The sequence below is a fragment of the Littorina saxatilis genome, linkage group LG5 (genome assembly GCF_037325665.1).
Source record: "Littorina saxatilis isolate snail1 linkage group LG5, US_GU_Lsax_2.0, whole genome shotgun sequence".
Taxonomy (NCBI): Eukaryota; Metazoa; Mollusca; class Gastropoda; order Littorinimorpha; family Littorinidae; genus Littorina; species Littorina saxatilis.
The window spans coordinates 16,014,569-16,037,606 of NC_090249.1; the positions used below are offsets into that span (position 1 = coordinate 16,014,569).

The 23,038-nt window shown below is 42.2% G+C and overlaps 1 protein-coding gene across 2 annotated transcripts in view; it reads right to left on the minus strand.

Moving 5' to 3' along the window:
- LOC138966417 (proteasome adapter and scaffold protein ECM29-like) overlaps positions 1 to 23,038 on the minus strand; it is an 87,220-nt gene that overhangs the window by 144 nt on the left and 64,038 nt on the right. Inside the window, exons 35-48 of one of the 2 annotated variants that reach the window (XM_070338650.1) lie at positions 17,582 to 17,738; positions 16,267 to 16,358; positions 13,669 to 13,735; positions 13,097 to 13,228; positions 10,285 to 10,344; positions 8,995 to 9,206; positions 8,240 to 8,283; positions 7,584 to 7,620; positions 5,865 to 6,011; positions 5,292 to 5,400; positions 4,644 to 4,749; positions 3,941 to 4,035; positions 2,602 to 2,673; positions 1 to 2,152 (exon numbers count right to left, since the gene is read on the minus strand). The exon at positions 1 to 2,152 is cut by the window's left edge and continues 144 nt beyond it. In XM_070338650.1, the coding sequence (XP_070194751.1) occupies positions 2,013 to 2,152; positions 2,602 to 2,673; positions 3,941 to 4,035; positions 4,644 to 4,749; positions 5,292 to 5,400; positions 5,865 to 6,011; positions 7,584 to 7,620; positions 8,240 to 8,283; positions 8,995 to 9,206; positions 10,285 to 10,344; positions 13,097 to 13,228; positions 13,669 to 13,735; positions 16,267 to 16,358; positions 17,582 to 17,738 (1,470 nt within the window). In that variant the 3' untranslated portion in view covers positions 1 to 2,012. The other variant, XM_070338651.1, reaches the window with a different exon arrangement.

Here is a 23,038-nt window from a genome sequence, read left to right on the forward strand (position 1 = left end):
ACCAAATAACACTGTCAAATGCATGCCAACCTCTGAACTTCCTTACTACAACTATATAACACGAAAACAATTTCATTAAAAACGAATGTTACATTACAAACAACCGGAACCAATGCTTAACTCATATAAGTACCCTGCATGCATGAGAAACATGAAAAACAGATTTAAGCAGTAAGAATTTAAACATATGCAGGCAGAGGGGGAGCTCGAGACAGCACCAGAGATAGAGTGGGAGACAGATTGATCATTTGAAAAACTGATAAATACGGCCAAATCAAGAAGTGAATGTAAAAACAAAATTATGATTAAACAAAACATGTTCACAGAAAATAAATATTTTCCATAGTTGACAGTTGTGCTATGATGGAAGACAACCTTCATTAAAAATAATTATGAGCAACTGATTGTTCGTTTTCAAAACTAACAAGGCAATGCTCAATATTTAATTCCACCCACACACAACAGTATTGTCAAGAAGACACAGTACAGTTGTTAAGTACACACTCGCACACACACACACAAAGTCTCAAAAAATCAACCCTAATTTTTTTATTTTTTTTTTAATTAAAAATAGTAAGACAGCAGTGATGGCTGATGTTGATAAAATGGTAAAGACAACAAATAACACCAACAAAATGCAATAATCTTGAAATAACTACCATTGCACATCAAGAAAACTTTTAAATTGCACCCATTACAAACCTGCAAAACTGATTTCAACCCATCAAGGAATATCAAGTGGAATAAACAGTACTTTGATTACAAAACCATCTACCCATTATTTTTTTTCTTTATTCTGCGATCCAGAGGATGTGGTCAAATCACTGCAAATCAAGGAAATTTATACAAGGAATCCACCTTCAAACTTTGTCAAGATGTGCAATCTACTTTGCTACTCAACCGCTTGACTGTTGTAATATGTACATTACATCGCAAAAAATCAGTACCCTTACAAGGGAAACAACCGCTGTAATTTGCTCTTTGATTTGCAATGTGCTGATTGCTTCCCCCTTAGACCATTTTCTGTTTTTGGTCAGCTGTTTTGCCTTGAATGCAACGATTTTTCATCTGAATTTTTGATTGAATTTCTGTGGCTGTCAAAGGGTCAATACTGCATTTCATTTAACAATGCTCTGACCATCCTATTTTCCTTTAACTTGACACCAGACAACTCAACAGTGTGGACAGGAGCAAGAACTTATAATTCTCACTCCACAAAACACTGTCTAAGAACTGTCAACCTTTATTATTTCACAATACAAAGTCTCAAACTTTGAATAAAAATTCTATAACTGCAAACATTTTTGAAAAAAAAAAATGCTGCAAACTCTGTCAAACCTCAATCAACAAACTCAAAAGAACTCGAGCTCTAACATTTCAGATTGTCTGCATTCGAGTCATATCGCCGGCACTTTTCTACTACGTAAAAGACGTGCCGGCGATATATCACCGGCAAGATGTTATTTTTTTTCCTTGTTGGGAGCGACGAGGATTGCAGGGACGCAACTGGCAACTAAAAGTACGTTCATTTTTGAAGGAGTTGCTTCCCTTCAATTACTATTAGCGTTGGTTTGCCGCCTTCAGCACTGATTTTTCCGTGCAGACTGCGACGTAGGCAATTCGCCGAAACAGCATGGCGTCGCTCAAAAGTTTCGTTTTACCCCCTGGATCTACAGCCTCAATTATAAGGTTAGGGTTTTCATAAAGATCACATGTAATTCTTTCTGATTCATTTTGTTTTATGTTATGTTGTGTGGTTGTGTGTCTGTGATTTTTTACAAAATGCCCGAAACAGTGCGATTTGAGGGAACGCAATGAACAATACGGGCGCGACTCGAATGAGTTAATACAGCTGCAAAACTCTGATAATACCATGCAGAAACACACCTTATAAGCACAATCGCCCTCTTCAAATTTCACGTTGTCAGACACAGCCCCACAGAAACTTTCAAAACTTGCAGAATTGTGCAAGAAATATGAGCTCATATCAAATGTCCCTTTGGATGCAAAGATCAAGAGATTGAGGTGAGCGTCTTGATCATGTTGCTGGAGAGTTCCCTCAGTTCGTACGGCCCGTCTGATGTCAGAGGTGTCAACGCCTGGTTCAAGTCTTCTCGCATGTTGGAGGATATTAGTGTGAGCTGGTTCACCTCTGCCAGAAAGGAAACAGATGAAAAATTAAATGAGAAATTTTAATTCATTCAACTGAACTACAGACCCACACACATACAGGCACACACATGCACAGATGCGGGTTCGCACACATACACACAAGAATGGGTACACGCACACAAACACAAGCGCACCCTCACACACACACACAACTTCTTGGCAAGAACAAGTTCACATCAGGCAAAAGAAAACTTTCCTTGAGATATGCAGATTTTCATCTTTGTCGTAGAAGGTCAATAAGTCATACTGAGAGAACCATCACACTAATCAGTTTTTACTTTGAACTTAAAATCACTTTATAAACAGTTTTCTTAATTCAGAAAATTTGAAAAGTGCCAGACACACAAAATTCTCTTCAGTCATATGTTAACAGATAAATATTCTTCAATCAAAGCAGAAATCCTTAGAAACAGAACGTTGGCCACATACCTGCAAGTCGAGCGATAATGAGATTGATGATGGTGGCACCCTCTGTTCTGATCACAGCATATTTGAGATTACCTGTTACAAACATTACATTCACTTAAAACCTCCTTCACAAATTCCGCAAGCAAAAGTGATAAACTTACAAGCGCAAAATCTGTTTCAGTCTGGGCAATAGAAGGAAAATCAAATTATGAAAGCACAAAGAAACCATGGTGAAGCTCTAAATCAACAAACACACTTAGCAACATCACCATGTACACTCAACTATTTTCATTCAAAATGTTTGTGTACAACAAACTTATCAGCACTTATCATAGAATTCCATCACATTTCAGCATTGTTGCCATCGCTAGCTTAAAACAAGAAGGGCAAAGCCCATACGACTCACATGCTTTACACATTTTTCCTACCAAAATACATGTGACCTTGACCCAAGGTCAAGGTCTTCCAAGGTCATACAACACAAAGCTGTTAATTCAAGACATAGGAAGTACAATGGTGCTTATTGGCTCTTTCTACCATGAGATATGGTCACTTTTAGTGGTTCACTACCTTAATTTGGTCACATTTCATAAGGGTCAAAGTGACCTTGACCTTGATCATATGTGACCAAATGTGTCTCATGATGAAAGCATAACATGTGCCCCACATAATTTTTAAGTTTGAAACAGTTATCTTCCATAGTTCAGGGTCAAGGTCACTTCAAAATATGTATACAATCCAACTTTAAAGAGCTCCTGTGACCTTGACCTTGAAGCAAGGTAAACCAAACTGGTATCAAAAGATGGGGCTTACTTTGCCCTATATATCATATATAGGTGAGGTATTGAATCTCAAAAACTTCAGAGAAAATGTGAAAAATGTGAAAAATAGCTGTTTTTTAGGCAACATTTATGGCCCCTGCGACCTTGACCTTAAAGCAAAGTCAAGATGCTATGTATGTTTTTTGGGGCCTTGTCATCATACACCATCTTGCCAAATTTGGTACTGATAGACTGAATAGTGTCCAAGAAATATCCAACGTTAAAGTTTTCCGGACGGACGGACGGACGGACGACTCGGGTGAGTACATAGACTCACTTTTGCTTCGCATGTGAGTCAAAAAACAAGAATTCTAGGATATCGGAACGTTTAACTATTGACAAAACCTAATAATAACCTACAATTCTCGTTTTTTGATTCTCGATTTTAGCAGTCTTATCTGTTTTAAGATTTCATCCCCAGCTTCCACAGGTTACTAAAGTAAGAGAGGGAACTGTATGTTACTAAACACTGAAACCCCAAAGATTGCTTCCCTTTAGGGATAATACCCTTCCAAGGCCGTCTGTGTTGTATTCCTTACCCAAGCAAGGGAGAACAGCAGTGAACACCGTCTGCATTGTGGGGCAAAATTTGTCAGGTCCTTTCCCCAGCTGCTCCTTGTCAAACTCTTGCAATCTGTGAAGCAAAGACACTCAGTTACACAGCAATCTTCTTCTTCTTCTTCATTAGCGTTCCAGAAATTCTGGTGACGTGTGAGCACGTTTGCCCATTTGGGTTCCCCACACTATACTCTGAGAGCATAGTCAGCTTCACTCCGCTTTCGTTGGGTAGGCATGCTGGGTATTTTCGTGTTTCCATAACCCACCGAACTCCGACATGGATTACAGGATCTTTTTCGTGCGCACTTGGTCTTGTGCTTGCGTGTACACACGAAGGGGGTTAAGCAGGTCTGCACATAAGTTGACCTGGGAGATCGGAAAAATCTCCACTCTTAACCCACCAGGCGGCAGCGACCGGGATTCGAACTCACGACCTCCCAATTAGGAGGCCGACATCTTACCACTGCGCCACTTTGCCCGTCACACAGCAATCAAGACCAAGCAAAGCTAAAGTAGATTTTTATTTTCATCAGAAATGTCTTCCTGCCATTTCACACCATCATTAGGTCACACAGTCTTACCCGTACACAAATAAGAACTTCCCTGTGTATCTACTCCCTAAAATAAAAATAAATCAGTCATGGAGTTTAATTTGTGGTACACAGAAAAACAAGAAATGTATACCTGTCAACAAACTTGTACAATGCCTTCAAAATTGCCACCTGTGCCCTCCAGGTGCTAACAGGAAGAGCAGACGTCAACTTTTCCAGGTATGGTCCTTTGAATTCCTCTGAAACACAGCATAAAACACGACTTATTACACCCCCGGTATAGGGGTGTGTATAGGTTTCACTCGATGTGTTTGTGTGTTTGTGGCGGTGTTTGTGTTCGCAAGTAGATCTCAAGAATGAATGGACCGATCGTCACCAAACTTGGTGAACAGGTTCTATACATTCCTGAGACGGTCCTTACAAAAATTGGGACCAGTCAAACACACGGTTAGGGAGTTATTGGTGGATTAAAATTATACAACGACTTATAGACGGACACCCCCGTTGGTCAAAGGGAAATAACCATTCTCACTGCCACCAACTGAGAAGGTTATTTCCCTTCCCTTTGATGGGGGTGTTTTTCCTATCAGAGGAATTTCTTGTTTAATCAAGTTTTTTGAAGGCTAACAAGACCACAGAACAGATGAACCTAAGAGCCTCAAATTAATGGGGAGGAGTCGATTTTGTGAAGTGTACTACTCGAAGCTGGCTGCATGTAGATTTGGCACTGAATTTTTTGTTAGGTCTTAAAAGAGGGTTCCACTGTACAGCAAATGGTTACCTTGCGTAGCGAGGGTGCGAGGCCAGGCCTGTCCCAGCGTAGTGAAACATGTCTTGGTTAACTCCTCCTCCTTTGCTGGGTTCGAGTCTTCCTCCTTTTCTTTGGACACCTGCAAAATTATTAGCATAGATCATTGTGTATCATGCAGTTCTATCTTCCTCCTCTCCCATTTCTTCCTCTCAACAAAAATGCAGACTCTCCTCGGTGTACGAACACCCCCGTGTGCACACATGCGCAAGATAAAGATACCAAGCTCATAGCGGAAGTCTCAGGACTTGGAAAACTCACACACACACACACACGCATGCATCATCTTTCGTCTCTCACCATATTCTCAGCGCATTACAATTACCTGTTCCTATATAGGCCAACTGATCTGAGAGGACGTCAAACTCCTCTAACAAAACTTGAAACTTGTGCATACGCTCGTGCATGTGTGCGCGAGTCTGTTTTTGTGTGAACGTGAGCAGCATCTACCCATTTCAGAGAGAACGCCACAGTCACCCTCACTCTTCTATACACAAGAATTCTTAACATTTTAACTTGTTGCAAACAAATATAAGCCAGACTGACCTTAGAAATGTGAGGCGTGACGATCTCCCACACCTGCTTGAACTGGTCGCGCTCGTACGCCTCCAGAATGTCTCCTAGACACGCCAGCGCTCCCAGTCTGTACGCAGGCTGATCCTTACGACTTTCCCTCACCGCTGTGTCTATGATCTGTCACCAGCAGAATCAATACAATGAGTATAACTGGGTTTAAACAACAAAAACATATGTGTTGCATTTATTTAAAGTTTATTTGTTTTTAAATGTGTATTGTTGCTGTTATTAAGATTATTATTTTAAGATTGATTTAAGGCGCTTATGTTGTGTATTGTTGCTGTTATTAAGATGATTATATTTAAGATTGTAAGGCGCTTATAACTATTTTAGGATTTGCGCCCTATAAATACCCTTATTATTATTATATGCTTACATGACCCGCCTTCGCCATGTCCCATTACAGTGGAAGTGGAACCCCCCTTTTAAGACCCCAACCCCGATAGAAGACTCACTCTTTTCTTACAGATGGACACTGCTCAGTATTAAGACTCACTGATTACTCAGAAGAGTCAAAAACGTGTTATCTACAACCTTGCAATAGTGACTATGTAGGTCTAAAGAGATTCTAAACTGCATGAATCAAAAACAGGTCGACTGCTAACGTTCTAAATCAAGAATCAACCAACTAAATGTCATGATTCGTGAGAACCCTCCCATGCACACATCATAACCAGCCAACGCTTCACAAGTACTGCTCTCAATTGTTTCCATAGCCTAAAAGTTAAAATTTACTCCTGGCAAGTTCAATGGGAATAAAATGCAAATGTTGGTCAAATATCTTTTGGAAACTGTTATATTGTGTACTACGTCACAAATATGTTGTGTACAACGTGACAATGTTGGGAGAGTGCTTCCCCTTTGGTCTGGACAGCTTGGACAGTAAAGACGTGTTTCGAACCTACTCATGTTTCAAGCATGTGTGTCTGAATGCCAAACGGATCAACCCACCAATGCAGACGAGGAACACAACAGAAACCAAGCACTATTCCCCACAACCCAGATGAATTAGCTTTATATGTCTGTCTGACCTTATGTTCATGTAAGAAAACTACAGTAACAAAAGCTGGTATGCACTGTTGAAGTTCAGTAAAAACAAAAAATCAATAACAACAAATTGTTCAACAAAATCAAGAGTGCAAACTTTAATCCTCCGATTTCTGTGAAAGCAAAATCTTGGGACACTTTCACCAAGAACATATCTGACCGGAGGAAAAGGCTGAGAGCTGAAAACTGGTTACTCTTAACAGACTCAAATAGGATTCTTTCTTTATTTGGTGTTTAACGTCGTTTTCAACCACCAAGGTTATATCGCGACGGGGAAAGGGGGGGAGATGGGATAGAGCCACTTGTCAATTGTTTCTTGTTCACAAAAGCACTAATCAAAAATTTGCTCCAGGGGCTTGCAACGTAGTACAATATATTACCTTACTGGGAGAATGCAAGTTTCCAGTACAAAGGACTTAACATTTCTTACATACTGCTTGACTAAAATCTTTACAAAAATTGACTATATTCTATACAAGAAACACTTAACAAGGGTAAAAGGAGAAACAGAATCCGTTAGTCGCCTCTTACGACATGCTGGGGAGCATCGGGTAAATTCTTCCCCTAACCCGCGGGGGGTCTCAAATATGATGGGAGTCAGTGAAAGTGCTAATCAAACAAACACAAAACACAAAAACTTACCTTATTAACCAAGGCCTCATCTTTGAGGACAGCTTCCCTGAAATTAACAGAGCAGCAGTGTTTAAGGCATTACTGACTTTCACAATCAAAAGAAAAAATCCAAAGTACAGTAACGGCCAGCACATTCTGATTAACCCGAGGCCACATCACACAGCTATTGACACATGATTTCTAAACGCTTTCACACAGCCAAGAAGTCAAGACAGAGCTCATCTGCTGTTTGTACACAAATCCACATGCATGGATAAACTCCCCTTGCACTCCCCCCCCCCCCCCCCCCCCCTCACCTCCAAGGAAACAAGATGGACTGAAAGGGCACACACACACACACACACACACACACACACACACACACACACACACACACACACACACACACATGCATGCATGCACACACACACACCAGGCCTGGGAATGAGTAAAAGTGGTTTGGGCGTACTGATGGGAAAATGTTGCGTTTTAAGCATTGTTAAGGGCACACGGAGGCTCTTTTCTTACACAATTAGAAAAGGACTTCGTCGTATTTACGACGAGGAATTCGTCGTATTTACGACGAAAGGTGTATCATTCCCAGGCCTGACACACACACACACACATTGACACATACATGCACACACACACACACACATCCCCACACACGCATCAAAAATACTCACTTGCATGACAAGCAGATTGTTGACAAAGTCTTGAGCAAAGCTTCCTGCAAAAGGAATAAAACTTTTCAGCAACAAATATATATCAGAATCAAACTTTACTGTACATTTGATGGTTTCTAAGAGGAGATTGTTGTTTTCCTTCCGGGTACCAAAACCGCTCCTACACTTCCATTGAGTTGATGCCATTATTAGTTGTGTACTTACACAATTTTAAGCATACTAGTCCCCATCCCAATATAAATCATGACAAAGTACCGAAGCCAAAAATATTTCATCAGCAAATAATACAAGAGCCAATAGACAATGTTCGGAAATAACTCAGGTTTGTATCGATTGTGAAAGAGTGAATACCTTTTGCAATTCTTGCGGCAAACTTCCCCACCTGAAATAATAGGCCCCTCATTAGCGAGGCTGTGTGTCTCCACATGTGGAAAAGGAGCATGCTGGAAAGTTTGCCTCAATAAAAACAAGAGTATTCACTCTCACACAAACAACACAAACCCGACAGTTACTTATCTTCTTCTTTTTCGTTCATGGGCTGAAACTCCCAAGTTCTCATGTTTTTGCACGAGTGGGTTTTTACGGGTATGAGTGTTTTTACCCCGCTATTCAGGCAGCCATACGCCGCTTTCGTAGGACGCTATTATCTAAATTCGTCTATTGTCAATCCACCAAAGCAATACAGTCCTATCCACAACCTTCTACTCTACTTACTACCCTCCCCAAACAATCCCCACACCACCACCTCCACCCACCTTGCCGGTCCAGGTGCGGCTGAGCAGAGCAGCCAACAAGGCGTCCAGCAACTGTCCCAGTTCAGGCTGACCCAGCTGAGAGCCCAGTTTCTCGGCAACGGTTGCTATGGCGCTGGCTGCCTGGGCCTTGGTGGTCCAAGCAGAAGCGTCTATCAGCTCCACAAGCATGGCCGTGATCTCTTGCAGGTAGAGACGGATCCCTGCCTCCATGCCTGGGTTTGAGTTAAAGGAGCAGAGATGATGAACATTGGATGATCAGCCTTGTGAAGAATGAAGTGTATGGCAGGGATGTCGTTAGGCGTCGGACATAGACCGATTAAGAGGCTCAAATGTCCGATTCATATAGCCGCATGGCGGTCAGATGTCCTATCGTTTTCAACTGAGTGCTGGCATTGTCCGATAACTCAATTACTTCGGACAGCGCGATATTCGTTAATGTTCCTTTCAAGATACACGTACAGGTGCACTGAAGTTATGCAGTGCGGATCTTGCGTTTGGGTGACATCCGTCTGCAGCACATTAAATTTAGGAGTATGGGAGACAACTCCAACTGACTAAGTCTTGCGTCTGCTTTTGCTTTCAGTTCGATATATTTTGACGAAGCACACTGAGTTATGCCACCGAAAAATAAAAATAAAGCCTGCCAAAGTTCAACAAAATCTGAACACGTTTGGCTATTCAACGGCATCCTGTGCTAAATTAGGGTCAAAAACAGTGGGGAACACGGCGAGCGTCATTCCTAAAAATGAAAAAATTCTGACGTCCTGAAATTTCTGAAAGCGGTTAAATGTCTTATTGACGCTAAAGAACTGGGACATTTGTCCTATAGGTATGAATTTGTAGCAACATCCCTGGTGTGGTATTGGTATTCTTAGCAAGCTCATTAAACTAAAAGTAAAATAAAAAGAAAGCTTTGTTTTTTTAATATATTTTCTTTTGCACCAAAACCAAAAAGGCAAACAGGACAATGCTTCTTTGAATTCTTATGCAGTGGAACCCCTTGAAAGCAGGTTTTCCAGGTAAGAAAAAAGTGAGGACAGGTAGACAACTACAAACTAAAATTTCCAGATCAAATAGATTAAGGTAAATTGTCAAGATTCCTTATGCAGCTTTCCATGGTCAGTTAACACACAAATGAAAAGTAAGCACAAGCATTCTGCTTGTAGCAACCGAGCTGCAGTGGCTCTAGATTCTTTCCCTCAAATCTGACCCCTAAATGAATCATAACCAACTACTTCTCCTGGCAAGTTTGCTTCATTGTTCTTAATACAGATATACAAACATACATACCTGGAGTGATTTCATTCCAAACATCTTCCCACTCTGAGGACTCGTTTGTCTTCTTCTCCTCTGCAAAACACAATAAACGATAACATTTCAACTGCATATTCACAAAAGCAATCACACCTTCTGAAGAACAGTGAACTACATCTTGTACTATTTTACTTTTTAAGATACGATAAGATAAGAAAACTTTAATGTCCATTTTCATTTTACACAAACATGGAAATTTTTCTTTTGGCACCACATCGCATTTCTAATAAATTTCTGCTACTGTATATGACGACCACCCAAGGGACCCTTCAAAAGTGGTCTTTATAAACAGGTGGTTGCTATGGAAAGGTGAATTAAAGAGAGAAAAAACTCTTCGTGGATTTATGGGTGGTCGTAATGGGCAGGTAGTCGTTAGCGAGAGATAGTCGCTAGGGCGGGTTCGACTGTACTTTCTTCTGTGACCGGGTTTACAGCAAGCTTCTGCACTATGGGCTTTGTAAATACTACCACCTTCTTTTTCTTCTTCTGCGTTCGTGGGCTGAAACTCCCACGTACACTCGTGCTTTTGCACGAGAGGAATTTTACGTGTATGACCGTGTCCTGTCTCATGTCCCAAACTCTCGACATACAGGTAAGTTTCACCCAACGAACAGACTTTTCATTTCTTTAATTCGTCTATTCAATGCAACCGTTGGTACCCAACACTGGTACTTGATCGCTATGGTGAAAATCTGAAAGAACAAACAAAAACCATACTCAGAACATTTGTAAAACAAAATACTTTTCCAACTCAAGGGAAGTAATAAAAATCACACTCACTAAACCACCTTCAGACCTGTTTACTTTAAACCCGAAGCAAGAGTACTTTCCCAAACAGTTGAGTGTATTTTTCAAAAGGTTGGTGTACTTTGCAAGCAAAGCCATATGGGCTAGGGAAAATGTACGCGTGGGTGCAAACGTGTTTGTGTAAGAATAGCATGTCTTGTGAACACCTTCAGAATTTAACTCCTTCCAATACAACAGGGATAAAACAATTTTATTTACCTGTCAGTTTGTAGCATTATAACCAGTGTCTTCCAAACAGATTAATAATGAAAAGATGAACTTCGTGAAATAACATCTGCGGTTGACAGTGGCAAGTTCATTTTTACAATCATCTCAGAAAACATTGCTTCAGCACGGACTACAGCCTTTTCTTCTGGCAGGTTTAGCTTTGCGGGAATGAACTTTATAATTCCTTGGCAGCTTTCAGCGAATTTCTTTGTAGCAACCTTGTCCAGGTGAGTTTTGGAACTGCAGTGTCGTTCGATGTCATATTTCCCGGGCTAGGCAACGGAGAAATCTGATTTAGGTCTGCAATACTTGCAGTGTGCATGACTGTTTCCCACAGTAGACTCCACAATTCCTGGCTCTTCTTATATTTCTCCAAGAAAATGTGCTGCTTCTGCTGTTTAGACTTGGTACAGTCACCCGAAACTGGCAAAATTCTCTGCTTCATTTTGCAACGATTGTCCAGACGATCGCACGTGCCAACAACTGAACGAGGTTTCCACAGCTGAAGACTCGCTGTCAGACCGAAACCGGTATCAGTTGTACCATCCCGTAATCAGAACACCAACACCAGAAAACGTATTCTTGACTTTTAGTCGTATTTTGTGCGTGTGTCGCGTATTGTCGTACCGATAATAATTTGGCGTACAAAATACGCCCAAATCATACTGGTAAACAGGTCTGCACCTTGAAGTGGAGTACACCAAAAACGAAATGAACAAATATCCAAAAAATAGAACATTGTACGATTTCCAACAATTGAAAGGTTTTAGGCAGCAACTCTTCTGCAAAATCTTGATAGAGCGTCTTTGCTTTTAAATAAACTATTCTCAATGAAAAAGAGATGTACAATGATGTCAAACTGCTGACATAACCACAACCACACGTGGCACTTCGAGTCACGAACTCTAAATGCAAATGAAAGACATCAAAACCAACCTAAATCATAGTCATGGTCATATAAAACCTAGAATATAATCATACTGAGTTGTTATCCTCATATATAAAGAATAAGATTGCTTACTTGTTGTGTTTTCACGGGTTTAGCAAGTTTTGACAGAGCTGGGAGCCAGCTGCTGCCGGGTTCGGCAGACGACACTTTCGAAAGCGAGGTCGAAACCTTACAATTTGTGGATCGTAGCACAATAGGAACGAAACGAAAGTAAAGATACATTACAGACCGTGTATGACCGTTTTTACCCCGCCATTAAGGCAGCCATACGCCGCTTTCGGGGGAAGCATGCTGGGTATTTTCGTGTTTCTATAACCCACCGAACTCTGACATGGATTACAGGATCTTTTCCGTCCGCACTTGGTCTTGTGTTTGCGTGTACACACGAAGGGGGATAAGCCACTAAGCAGGTCTGCACATAAGTTGACCTGGGAGATCGGAAAAATATCCACACTTAACCCACCAGGCGGCCGCGGCCGGGATTCGAACCCTCGACCTTCCGATTAAGAGGCCGACGTCTTACCACCCCGCCACCAAAATGTTTCTCCTATCTTTTTTTCTTTGATATATGAAGAAAGTGAAGAGATACCTTCGGACTTTTTCTGGTGCATGGTAAAGAAGGCGAGAGGAGCCAAAGGGAAAATATTTTTTCTCGTTAATTCATAGTCATGTAGTACAGACTCTTTGCTGCTACCACCACCTGATTTAAAGAAAATTGCTTGTGTTCTTTCCGTGCATAGGAGCTTCTCCTAAACAACTATTACCTAAATGTTTCTTTTTTTTTTCTTTTTTTTTTTTTTAAATATGAAGAAAGTGAAGAGAGACCTTCCGTCTTTTCCTGGTGCATGGCAAAGAAGGCGAGAGGCATGGCCAGACTGGCATGACGGAGAAGATGGTCTGGTGCTGTCCGACTGATGGCGTGCAACGTCACTCCGCACGCTTGCTGGGCACTCTCATCTGAAAAGAACACACAGATTACATCTGTAAACAAGCAACACATACAGTGGAACTCGTGTTTTAAGACCTCCAAATCTGTGAAAATCAGGTCTTAAAAAGGAGGGAGTCTTAAAATCGGGGTAAATTTACAGAGGTTATGATCTGAAAAATCAAGGGAGAGTCTTAAATTGAGGAATCTTAAAAGGGAGGTTCAACTGAATCAAAATTCAATGAAGCATTGTTCTGTTGGCCTTTTGGTTTTCATGCAAAAGAAGAAATACACAAAATAGTGCTTTTCATTTTATTCTTTAAATGCAAAAAAAAGCAGAAAAGGCGGAAAAAACCCAGTAGTTTTCTTTAACTCTTTCTCTTTATCAATTCATCACATTTAGCTTTAGCTCTCACCATACTTCACGGCTTTGTCATGATACCTTTGGGGCAACAATCAATAATACACTCACTTTCCTGGTCCAGGTACCATGTCTTGAGCTTGGTGATCAGCTTTTCTGTACTGCTGTCCTTCCCCACCTGAAACATCCACGCAGGCATATCATTTAGCCTAGCGACCATTTAGAAAATCTTCACGCGTTTAGTGGTGTCACACGGTGCGTTAAAACAGAGAGTCTGCTATCTCTTCTTCCCCTCTCCCAACCCAGCTTCGAAATGGTCCATAGACTATTTAGCTTAGTCTGTGGGGAAAAATCCATTAGGCTGTGAACCCCATAAGTCATCCCCATCAGTGTTTTACAACATTTCTTTTCATCCCTCTTTAGTTCCGTGCTACTTTGGCTTATTGTTTTCTTTTGTATTTGTTTGTTTAGTCCTAAAAAAAAAACAAGTCGCGTAAGGCGAAAATACAATATTTAGTCAAGTAGCTGTCGAACTCACAGAATGAAACTGAACGCAATGCCATTTTTCAGCAAGACCGTATACTCGTAGCATCGTCAGTCCACCGCTCATGGCAAAGGCAGTGAAATTGACAAGAAGAGCGGGGTAGTAGTTGCGCTAAGAAGGATAGCACGCTTTTCTGTACCTCTCTTTGTTTTAACTTTCTGAGCGTGTTTTTAATCCAAACATATCATATCTATATGTTTTTGGAATCAGGAACCGACAAGGAATACGATGAAAGTGTTTTTAAATTGATTTCGACAATTTAATTTTGATAATAATTTTTATATATTTAATTTTCAGAGCTTGTTTTTAATCCGAATATAACATATGTATATGTTTTTGGAATCAGCAAATGATGGAGAATAAGATAAACAAAAATTTGGATCGTTTTATAAATTTTTAATTTTTTTTACAATTTTCAGATTTTTAATGACCAAAGTCATTAATTAATTTTTAAGCCACCAAGCTGAAATGCAATACGGAAGTCCGGGCTTCGTCAAAGATTACTTGACCAAAATTTCAACCAATTTGGTTGAAAAATGAGGGCGTGACAGTGCCGCCTCAACTTTCACGAAAAGCCGGATATGTAGAGGTTACATGCCGAGTCTCAGTGATTATTAAAAATAATGGTCGAAGTTAGCGGATCATGAAAAATGCGAGCTTCAGCGAGCTTTTTCATGACCGCGAACTGAGACCATTATTTTTAATAATCACTGAGACGAGGTGTGTAACCTCTTTATTCCCCCTTTCTTCAGTTATTCAAAGAAAACAGGAGTTTTTGTGCGAAAGTTTGATCGAATTCGAATCACTCAACCAGTCAACCTGCGCAGGCGATCGATTAATGCGCGGTTGTATAGTTCCGTGCAAATCATTCCATTCTGTTAACACTTCTTGTCAGTTTCCCTGTTTTAGACTAAAATCAAGTACACAGATAAGCTGTTATTCTGCTGTGGCGGTAAAGGCAGATATTGTGTGTTCTGTTTATGTTTTAGTATCGCTTAAGATAATGTTCTTTCGTCAAATGGGACTAGCAGACGAACTTTTGCACCCGTGTTCCAACGTTAATTACTGTATGAAGTTCAGTTTTCTGGGGAAAATAGTGTATGAAACCGCTTTATGTTGTTTAAATTGATGAGATGTGTGCATTTGGTTGCGTGTGATCTGTTTATAAAATGAAATATTGTTGAAAACTGACCGTCGGATTGCAGTCAGTGTTGTCGAAGAAACTGCGTTAAAAGAAGGGGAACTACTCTTGTCGGCTAGAGTATGAGTTACTTGCCTTGGGAATTTGCTTGTGATGAACGGATTGTGCACGGCAGATCTAGATTCAGAAAACAACCGAACTCATGGATTTTATATGGAGATTCATGTGTTCAGGCCTGTAGTTGTTAATTTAAATGCGGTATGTTTGTATTGTTTGCTCCAGAAATGTATACTTCGTACATTAAAGCGTTTGGAACTTTTCAGTCGCAAAAGTAGTACCGAAACAGAACAGCTTCTCAACCCATTGCACTATCGAGGATTCAGGCTGTTGCTGGCTCGTTATTTGTTTGGTTGCTGGGTCATTATCGAAAAATAACTAGCTCTACAAGTTTACAGAGGTAAAGAAGCAGAGGGGGGAATAAGACGTCATCAAAGACATTTATCAAAAAAATGAAAACAACGTTCGGGGATTTCATACCCAGGAACTCTCATGTCAAATTTCATAAAGATCGGTCCAGTAGTTTAGTCTGAATCGCTCTACACACACACACACAGACAGACAGACAGACACACACACACGCACATACACCACGACCCTCGTTTCGATTCCCCCTCGATGTTAAAATATTTAGTCAAAACTTGACTAAATATAAAAAAAAAACATAGGTAAAAATGTGACCATATTTTTGTGTGTGCTGACCTTATATTGGCGAGTACATTTTATTTTTTTTTTTTTTTCCAATTTGGTTCATCTTACCCACAGTCACAACTTGTTGTTTAGATTTATCTTATGTTGTAAAAGGGCAAGAAAGAAATGCTACTTCTGTAAAACTGACAGTACAAGCACTTGAATAGACAAGGGCGCTTCATTTCAGAATACAGCACCTAACATCTGAATACCTGTGCTCTCAATGTAAGTCTAGCAGTGTTTCTTATAGCAGCGGTATCTCTGGAAGAAAGCCCACCTTGACAAGATGAGCCAATGCTGATGCGTAGTTTTTCCTGACAGAGCTGTTCCGATCGTTCAGGCCTTGCAAGAAAGCACCCATCAGTTTGCCTGCAAAAGAATAACGTCAGTGAAGTCCTCTCAACACTCTGAGTGTGTGTGTGCGTTTGTGTGTTTGTCTCTCTTTGTCTCTCTATCTTTCGGTCTGTCTTGGTCTCTCTCATGATTTAAAGTCCATAGCGTGTCTTTATAGTACAATTCAACAGCACCTAAAGTGACATCCTTCTGCCCAAACAATGACATCATGCTGGACTATTTCCGCCTCAACCTGCTTTTCCTGATCTCCCCATTAGTTTATCTTCACTGTCAACATCCCACAAGTTTATCTTTGCACACGAAAGCAAGCACAACCATAATGTATCAATGTTATTACAGTATAACCCCCCTTATAAGACCCCCCTCCCTCCCCCCCCCCCCCCGCCCCCAATTTAAGACTCCCTCCCTAAGACCCTTTTTTGTTTTGTTTTGTTTGTTTGCTTAACGCCCAGCCGACCACGAAGGGCCATATCAGGGCGGTGCTGCTTTGACATACAACGTGCGCCACACACAAGACAGAAGTCGCAGCACAGGCTTCATGTCTCACCCAGTCACATTATTCTGACACCGGACCAACCAGACCTAGCTCTAACCCCATAATGCCAGACGCCAGGCGGAGCAGCCACTAGATTGCCAATTTTAAAGTCTTAGATATGACCCGGCCGGGGTTCGAACCCACGACCTCCCGATCACGGGGCGGACGCCTTACCACAAGGCCAACCGTGCCGGTCCCTAAGACCCTGTTTTCTCAGACTTTGTGTTGATAACCTGTGTAAATGTACCCTACGTTTAAGACTCCCTTCTTTTTAGGACCAGATTTTCTGATTTTTCTTTCTTTATTTGGTGTTTAACGTCGTTTTCAACCGTTCAAGGTTATATCGCGACGGGGAAAGGGGGGAGATGGGATAGAGCCACTTGTTAATTGTTTCTTGTTCACAAAAGCACTAATCAAAAAATTGCTCCAGGGGTTTGCAACGTAGTACAATATATGACCTTACTGGGAGAATGCAAGTTTCCAGTACAAAGGACTTAACATTTCTTACATACTGCTTGACTAAAGTCTTTACAAACATTGACTATATTCTATACAAGAAACACTTAACAAGGGTAAAAGGAGAAACAGAATCCGTTAGTCGCCTCTTACGACATGCTGGGGAGCATCGGGTAAATTCTTCCCCCTAACCCGCGGGGGGTACTTTCTGATTTATGGAGGTCTTAAAGGAAGGGTTCCACTGTACCAGCATGAGGGGCCACATCCTGTGGACACTGATGCACCAGAGAAATGACGAAACTGGAGCAGCCAGCCTTGGTCCCCACACCCAGGCCACGCTTGATCAGGTCTGTCAGTCGTGGCACCAGCTCCGTCAGTACAGACTCATCAACGTACTGCACACACTGCAACACACAAATAATGAGTTATTTTCCTCTTTTTTACATTTAGTCAAGTTTTGACTAAATGTTTTAACATAGAGGGGGAATCGAGACGAGGGTCGTGGTGTATGTGCGTGTGTGTGTCTGTGTGTGTGTGTGTGTAGAGCGATTCAGACTAAACTACTGGACCGATCTTTATGAAATTTGACATGAGAGTTCCTGGGTATGAAATCCCCGAACGTTTTTTTCATTTTTTTGATAAATGTCTTTGATGATGTCATATCCGGCTTTTCGTGAAAGTTGAGGCGGCACTGTCACGCCCTCATTTTTCAACCAAATTGGTTGAAATTTTGGTCAAGTAATCTTCGACGAAGCCCGGACTTCCGTATTGCATTTCAGCTTGGTGGCTTAAAAATTAATTAATGACTTTGGTCATTAAAAATCTGAAAATTGTAAAAAAAAATAAAAATTTATAAAACGATCCAAATTTACGTTTATCTTATTCTCCATCATTTGCTGATTCCAAAAACATATAAATATGTTATATTCGGATTAAAAACAAGCTCTGAAAATTAAATATATAAAAATTATTATCAAAATTAAATTGTCGAAATCAATTTAAAAACACTTTCATCTTATTCCTTGTCGGTTCCTGATTCCAAAAACATATAGATATGATATGTTTGGATTAAAAACACGCTCAGAAAGTTAAAACAAAGAGAGGTACAGAAAAGCGTGCTATCCTTCTTAGCGCAACTACTACCCCGCTCTTCTTGTCAATTTCACTGCCTTTGCCATGAGCGGTGGACTGACGATGCTACGAGTATACGGTCTTGCTGAAAAATGTATTTTTTACAAGTAAAATGACTATTTCTAAGAATACTCACCTCAATTTAACTAATAGGAGTTACCTTACTTACGAGTGCTAGACTGAGAAGCGTCCTATGTTACCAGTACTAGACTGTAAACAAGGTCGCTAACTCTAGATTTCCGTCGGTATACCATTTAGGGGAGTAGTCTCCCTTTGTCGGTAGTACCTCTCTGCGCATGTGCCAATGCCCATAATCCCCAGTTTCAATTCGAAGCTATTAAGTCAATAGCGGGGTTGGTGGGAGGGTCTCTGGTTAAATTGAGGTGAGTATTCTTAGAAATAGTCATTTTACTTGTAAAAAATACATATTTCTTTCGAATACATCACCTCAATTTAACTAATAGGAGAATAGATAACAGGCTGGAGGGTTGACTTTCGATCGGTAATCTAGTGTCACCTCACCCGACTCAGCCCATTTGTCCGGAATCCCCCCTGTAAAATCGGGGGAAGAAAAGGATAGATCATCGGACTGAGAAGCAAGAAATCCTGAGTCGGGCGAGTGGCAAGTTGCATTGTTGCCACTGTGTCAACTTGCTCCAGAAAGGGACAATCGAAAGAAAGTCCCACCTGTCAATGTAGAGCTGGTTTCTACTCGATGGTCGTTACTATTCCTCTGATCACTTGTCTTTATCAATGTTGGGTTATGGTTATGACTTGCCATTATGCGCCTTGAGCGACCCAACTCCCCAGCAACGTAAAGTTCTGCAGGCGGATCAGGTGAACGACCTAAAAGATGAGGAATGGTCAGAGATAACAATTCCTCTAATACCTTGAACTTATCACCAAGGTGCGTCTCTGCGACTGATCCTCCATTTAAGGGAGATTGACAGAGTTTCCAGAGATCCTGTAGAATTCTGGTCTGAGGCACCACTTTCCATGGCAAACAATTGTGCCAGTCGCATGAATGAATATATATATCCTCTCTGAATTTACCTCTCTAATGAGGATGGTAGGCACAGATACCAGTGTAAATTCAGGCTGACTTAGCTGTTCCTCCTGCGTGACAGGAAGTAAGCGCAAGTGCGCTCAGCAGTACGGTCACTGTCTGCACCTTACCTGTGCCTGTCTCAACGCATGTGGGGGCTATAAGCCTACCCTTAATGGTTATAGGTACCATTTGTCCTAGAATAGCCAGTGAAAGACAGCCAGCTGTATTGCCTTTACCCAAGGGGAAAACCTGCTTCTTACTTTGAAATTCCACACTTATAGCGTGAGGGGGTCCCCAGTGACCATGGGCATCTCTGAGCCCTTATTGGCTGAATGACCGCTCTTGTCTTACTCAAGAGGGTGCCATGCCTGGCATGCAACTCACTGAGAGGTCCCATTTGTGATTTCAGCAGGACCGTTTTCTGGCTTGATCAGCCAGGTCCTTGATCTAGGTTTTCTGTAAACATGGTTGTAGGTGGCATCTGCTGGGTTGTCTGCCCAGCATAGGTTTTGTGGGTTCTGGGACACTCCAGATTTCTGTAGAGCTCACAAGTTCTTAGATGACTATGCAGTGATGTTCTCCGGCCTATGGCCGAAGGTGCACTATCTTGGGCTGATGCAAAGTTCTGTCCCCTGGTAGTTGAACTCACAAAGATGTCTATGTTGTGATCTCAGTAGTACTTCTGCCTAGATCACCCAAGTCCATATCTGGATTTTCAGTAGGCGTGGCTGTGGGCGGCAAGTGTTGCATTGTCTGACCAGCATAGCTTTGTGAGCTCTGGGGCACTTCAGCTGTTTGTGGAGCTGAGCTCTAGGGTGACTATGCAGAGTTGTTTTCAGGCCCCTGCCTGAGGCAGGAGGTGTACTCTCTTGGTCTGATGCATAGTTCTGACTTGACAAAGGTCTTAGTCAGCACCCGAGTTGCCACGTTTCTCGCCCAAAAACGACGCGTAGCCGTAGACTGGGAGTGAGTGAGATAGGCTGGTGTGGTATTCCTGGCTCCAGCTAGGATCTCACTGTGTCTCTACCTCAGGCTCTTCGAGCGAGGGAGAAAAGGCTGGTGTGGTATTCCTGGCTCCAGCTAGGATCTCACTGTGTCTCTACCTCAAGCTCTTAGAGTGACACAACTTATACTCACCCAATAACCTTGTGTCACCGTAGACTGGGAGCGAGGGAGATAGCCTTGTGTGGTATTCCTAGCTCCTGCTAGGATCTCACTGTGTCTCTTTCCTCCAGCTCCTTTAGCTTTTGAGTCCAGGCATCTGAGAGTCTACATATGGATGGGATGGACACATTCACCCACTGTCAAAGGTATTGCCGCACTCATTATGCCTTTCGGGGGAGGAATACCTCTAGGTCTTATCTCTGTGGTCCAGGGATCTTAGAGCGCCAGTTGTAAGAGGCAAACGAAGCTTGTCCAATTCAAGGTTCGGTTGGAAGGGGTGGCTTAGCCTTCCCAAATCCAAGTGTGTCTGTGGCCGTACCCAATACCCCTAAAGGTAGAGGAAGCTCTTCTTGTTCCAGGAAAATTTGACTCAATGATGGATGGACGTATGGTTTACCCAGTCCAAGATGTCTGGCAGCACTAATCAATCCGCATGGGCTGAGAGGTCCTCCTTGATCTATGAAATCTGGCCCATGGATCTCATAGTGCGGATGGCTGACCAGACCTCAGACTATCTCTCAGTGTCCTTCCTGGAAAGTCCAAGGAAAAACGGGCGGAGTCACCTCGGGAGACATTCCCTCTTTAGTCAAGTCTGTCCGTCTCTGAAGCATGACGTAGGTTGAGTGCTGTCCCTGTTGAAGGGTTTTGCCTTGACTTGGTTTGTTTGTTTGCTTAACGCCCAGCCGACCACGAAGCGCCATATCAGGGCGGTTCTTGACTTGGTCCAAGGATGATAACCATGAGGTTTTGTAGCCTAAGGACTGCCTGACCCTGGGGTAGGTTGTCTTCCAAAAGCTGCTGATCATCTCAGGGGCACCTGCCCAGTGATCTTAAACGGCCCATCCCTTCTCTAGGACGTCTACTGTCGTCTCTCCTGTTGATGCTTCTGCCAGAGTTGTTACCATTATCAGTCGAGATGTGACCTGTTACAGGTGTCGGACATCCTCTGTTGAGTGTCGACTGTACAATCTGACATTTCTATCATCATCCCCTGGCTGATGCGGGTGTCAGATGACATTCAGGAAGAAGGGGCAACTCTTACAAGTTGTTACGCTGAGTCCGTCCACAGGTCATGAAAGCATTCTGTACTTGACGATCTCAGAGCACTTCTTCCCCCGTCTCTGCGTTATCTCCAACAGCTCCCCGCCTTGTGATGTAGCCTGAACATGCTCACCCGTGTTGCCCGACGCTTGTATGGCAAGATTCTTGGGCCTGTTACCCTGTTGAACAAGCTCCACTCCAAGTGTGAGTGATCTTCAGAGTCGTTTCCTCAGGCAAATGTCTTGAGACACTTTGATTCCTCTTATCTTGGTACGCAGTGTCTGTCTTGTAGCTGTGTATCCGAAGGAGACATCTAGAGACCTCAAGAGCTTGCAGTATGCATGGAAACTGATGTGACTACTATACCCTGTTCAGTTGTCCACCGCTGTTTGACTGGTGATCTGTATGCAGATTGCAGGTGCCATCTTGTTACTGGTAGGGCGGCTCCCCGGTGTGAAGGTTGTAGCCTCTAACCATAAGCTCTCCATTCCAGGTGATGAAGATAACTAGGAGGCTCTAGGCATTCTCCTCACACTCCCAGACTTCTGTGTAGCCGGGCACTGCTGAATATGGTCAGGCGTGAAGTGTTGGTCTAGTTCCAAGAGCGTTAAACATTAGGTCTTCCTCAGTCCGTCAGGAGGTGGTAGACAGGCAATGGGGGACGGGAGCTGTCCTTCCGGTGCTGAAGCATCGCTACAGGCAGTTTGCAGCACTGAATACTGGTAGTCAAAATGCATGAAGCCACCATCATGATGGGGAACCCTGGCAAAGATAGTGGTGGGAGGGGCCCAGTCCTGTCAACCGCTGTGTTTCGGGGTCACCTCAAGGGAGAGGTTGCAGACGAGGCTGTAGCTACCTCAGGGAGATTCTACTCATGTTACGCCCAGTGGACGTCTTGCCTGACAGCTGGAGGGTCTGTCATAAGCTGTCGCAACGATCCTGGGAGTTATCAGGGCGAAAAGGAAGCCTGTCTCTTCCTGTGCTTACTGGAGGTATTCCCCCAGAGCGCCCGACATTGTCTGTTTGGTAATGTCTACGTATATATAAATACATGTCAATATGACTTAATTCCCCCTCGTACTGATAACGGCATGGATGTGCCAAGAGTTTATCCAGTACCTTTCTCATGAGAGTAGCCGCTCTGTCTAGGAGGCATAGTTAATTGTGTGTTGTAACAACATCCGTTTAGCAAATATGTTATATTTTCCATAATATGAAATGATAAACATTGTATCCCTTGTATGAACCTGACTAGAGCCAGTGTTATTTAAGGGCGGCCTCTTATTGTTAGGTCCTGTTGTCTACTTCTGAGAACCTAGT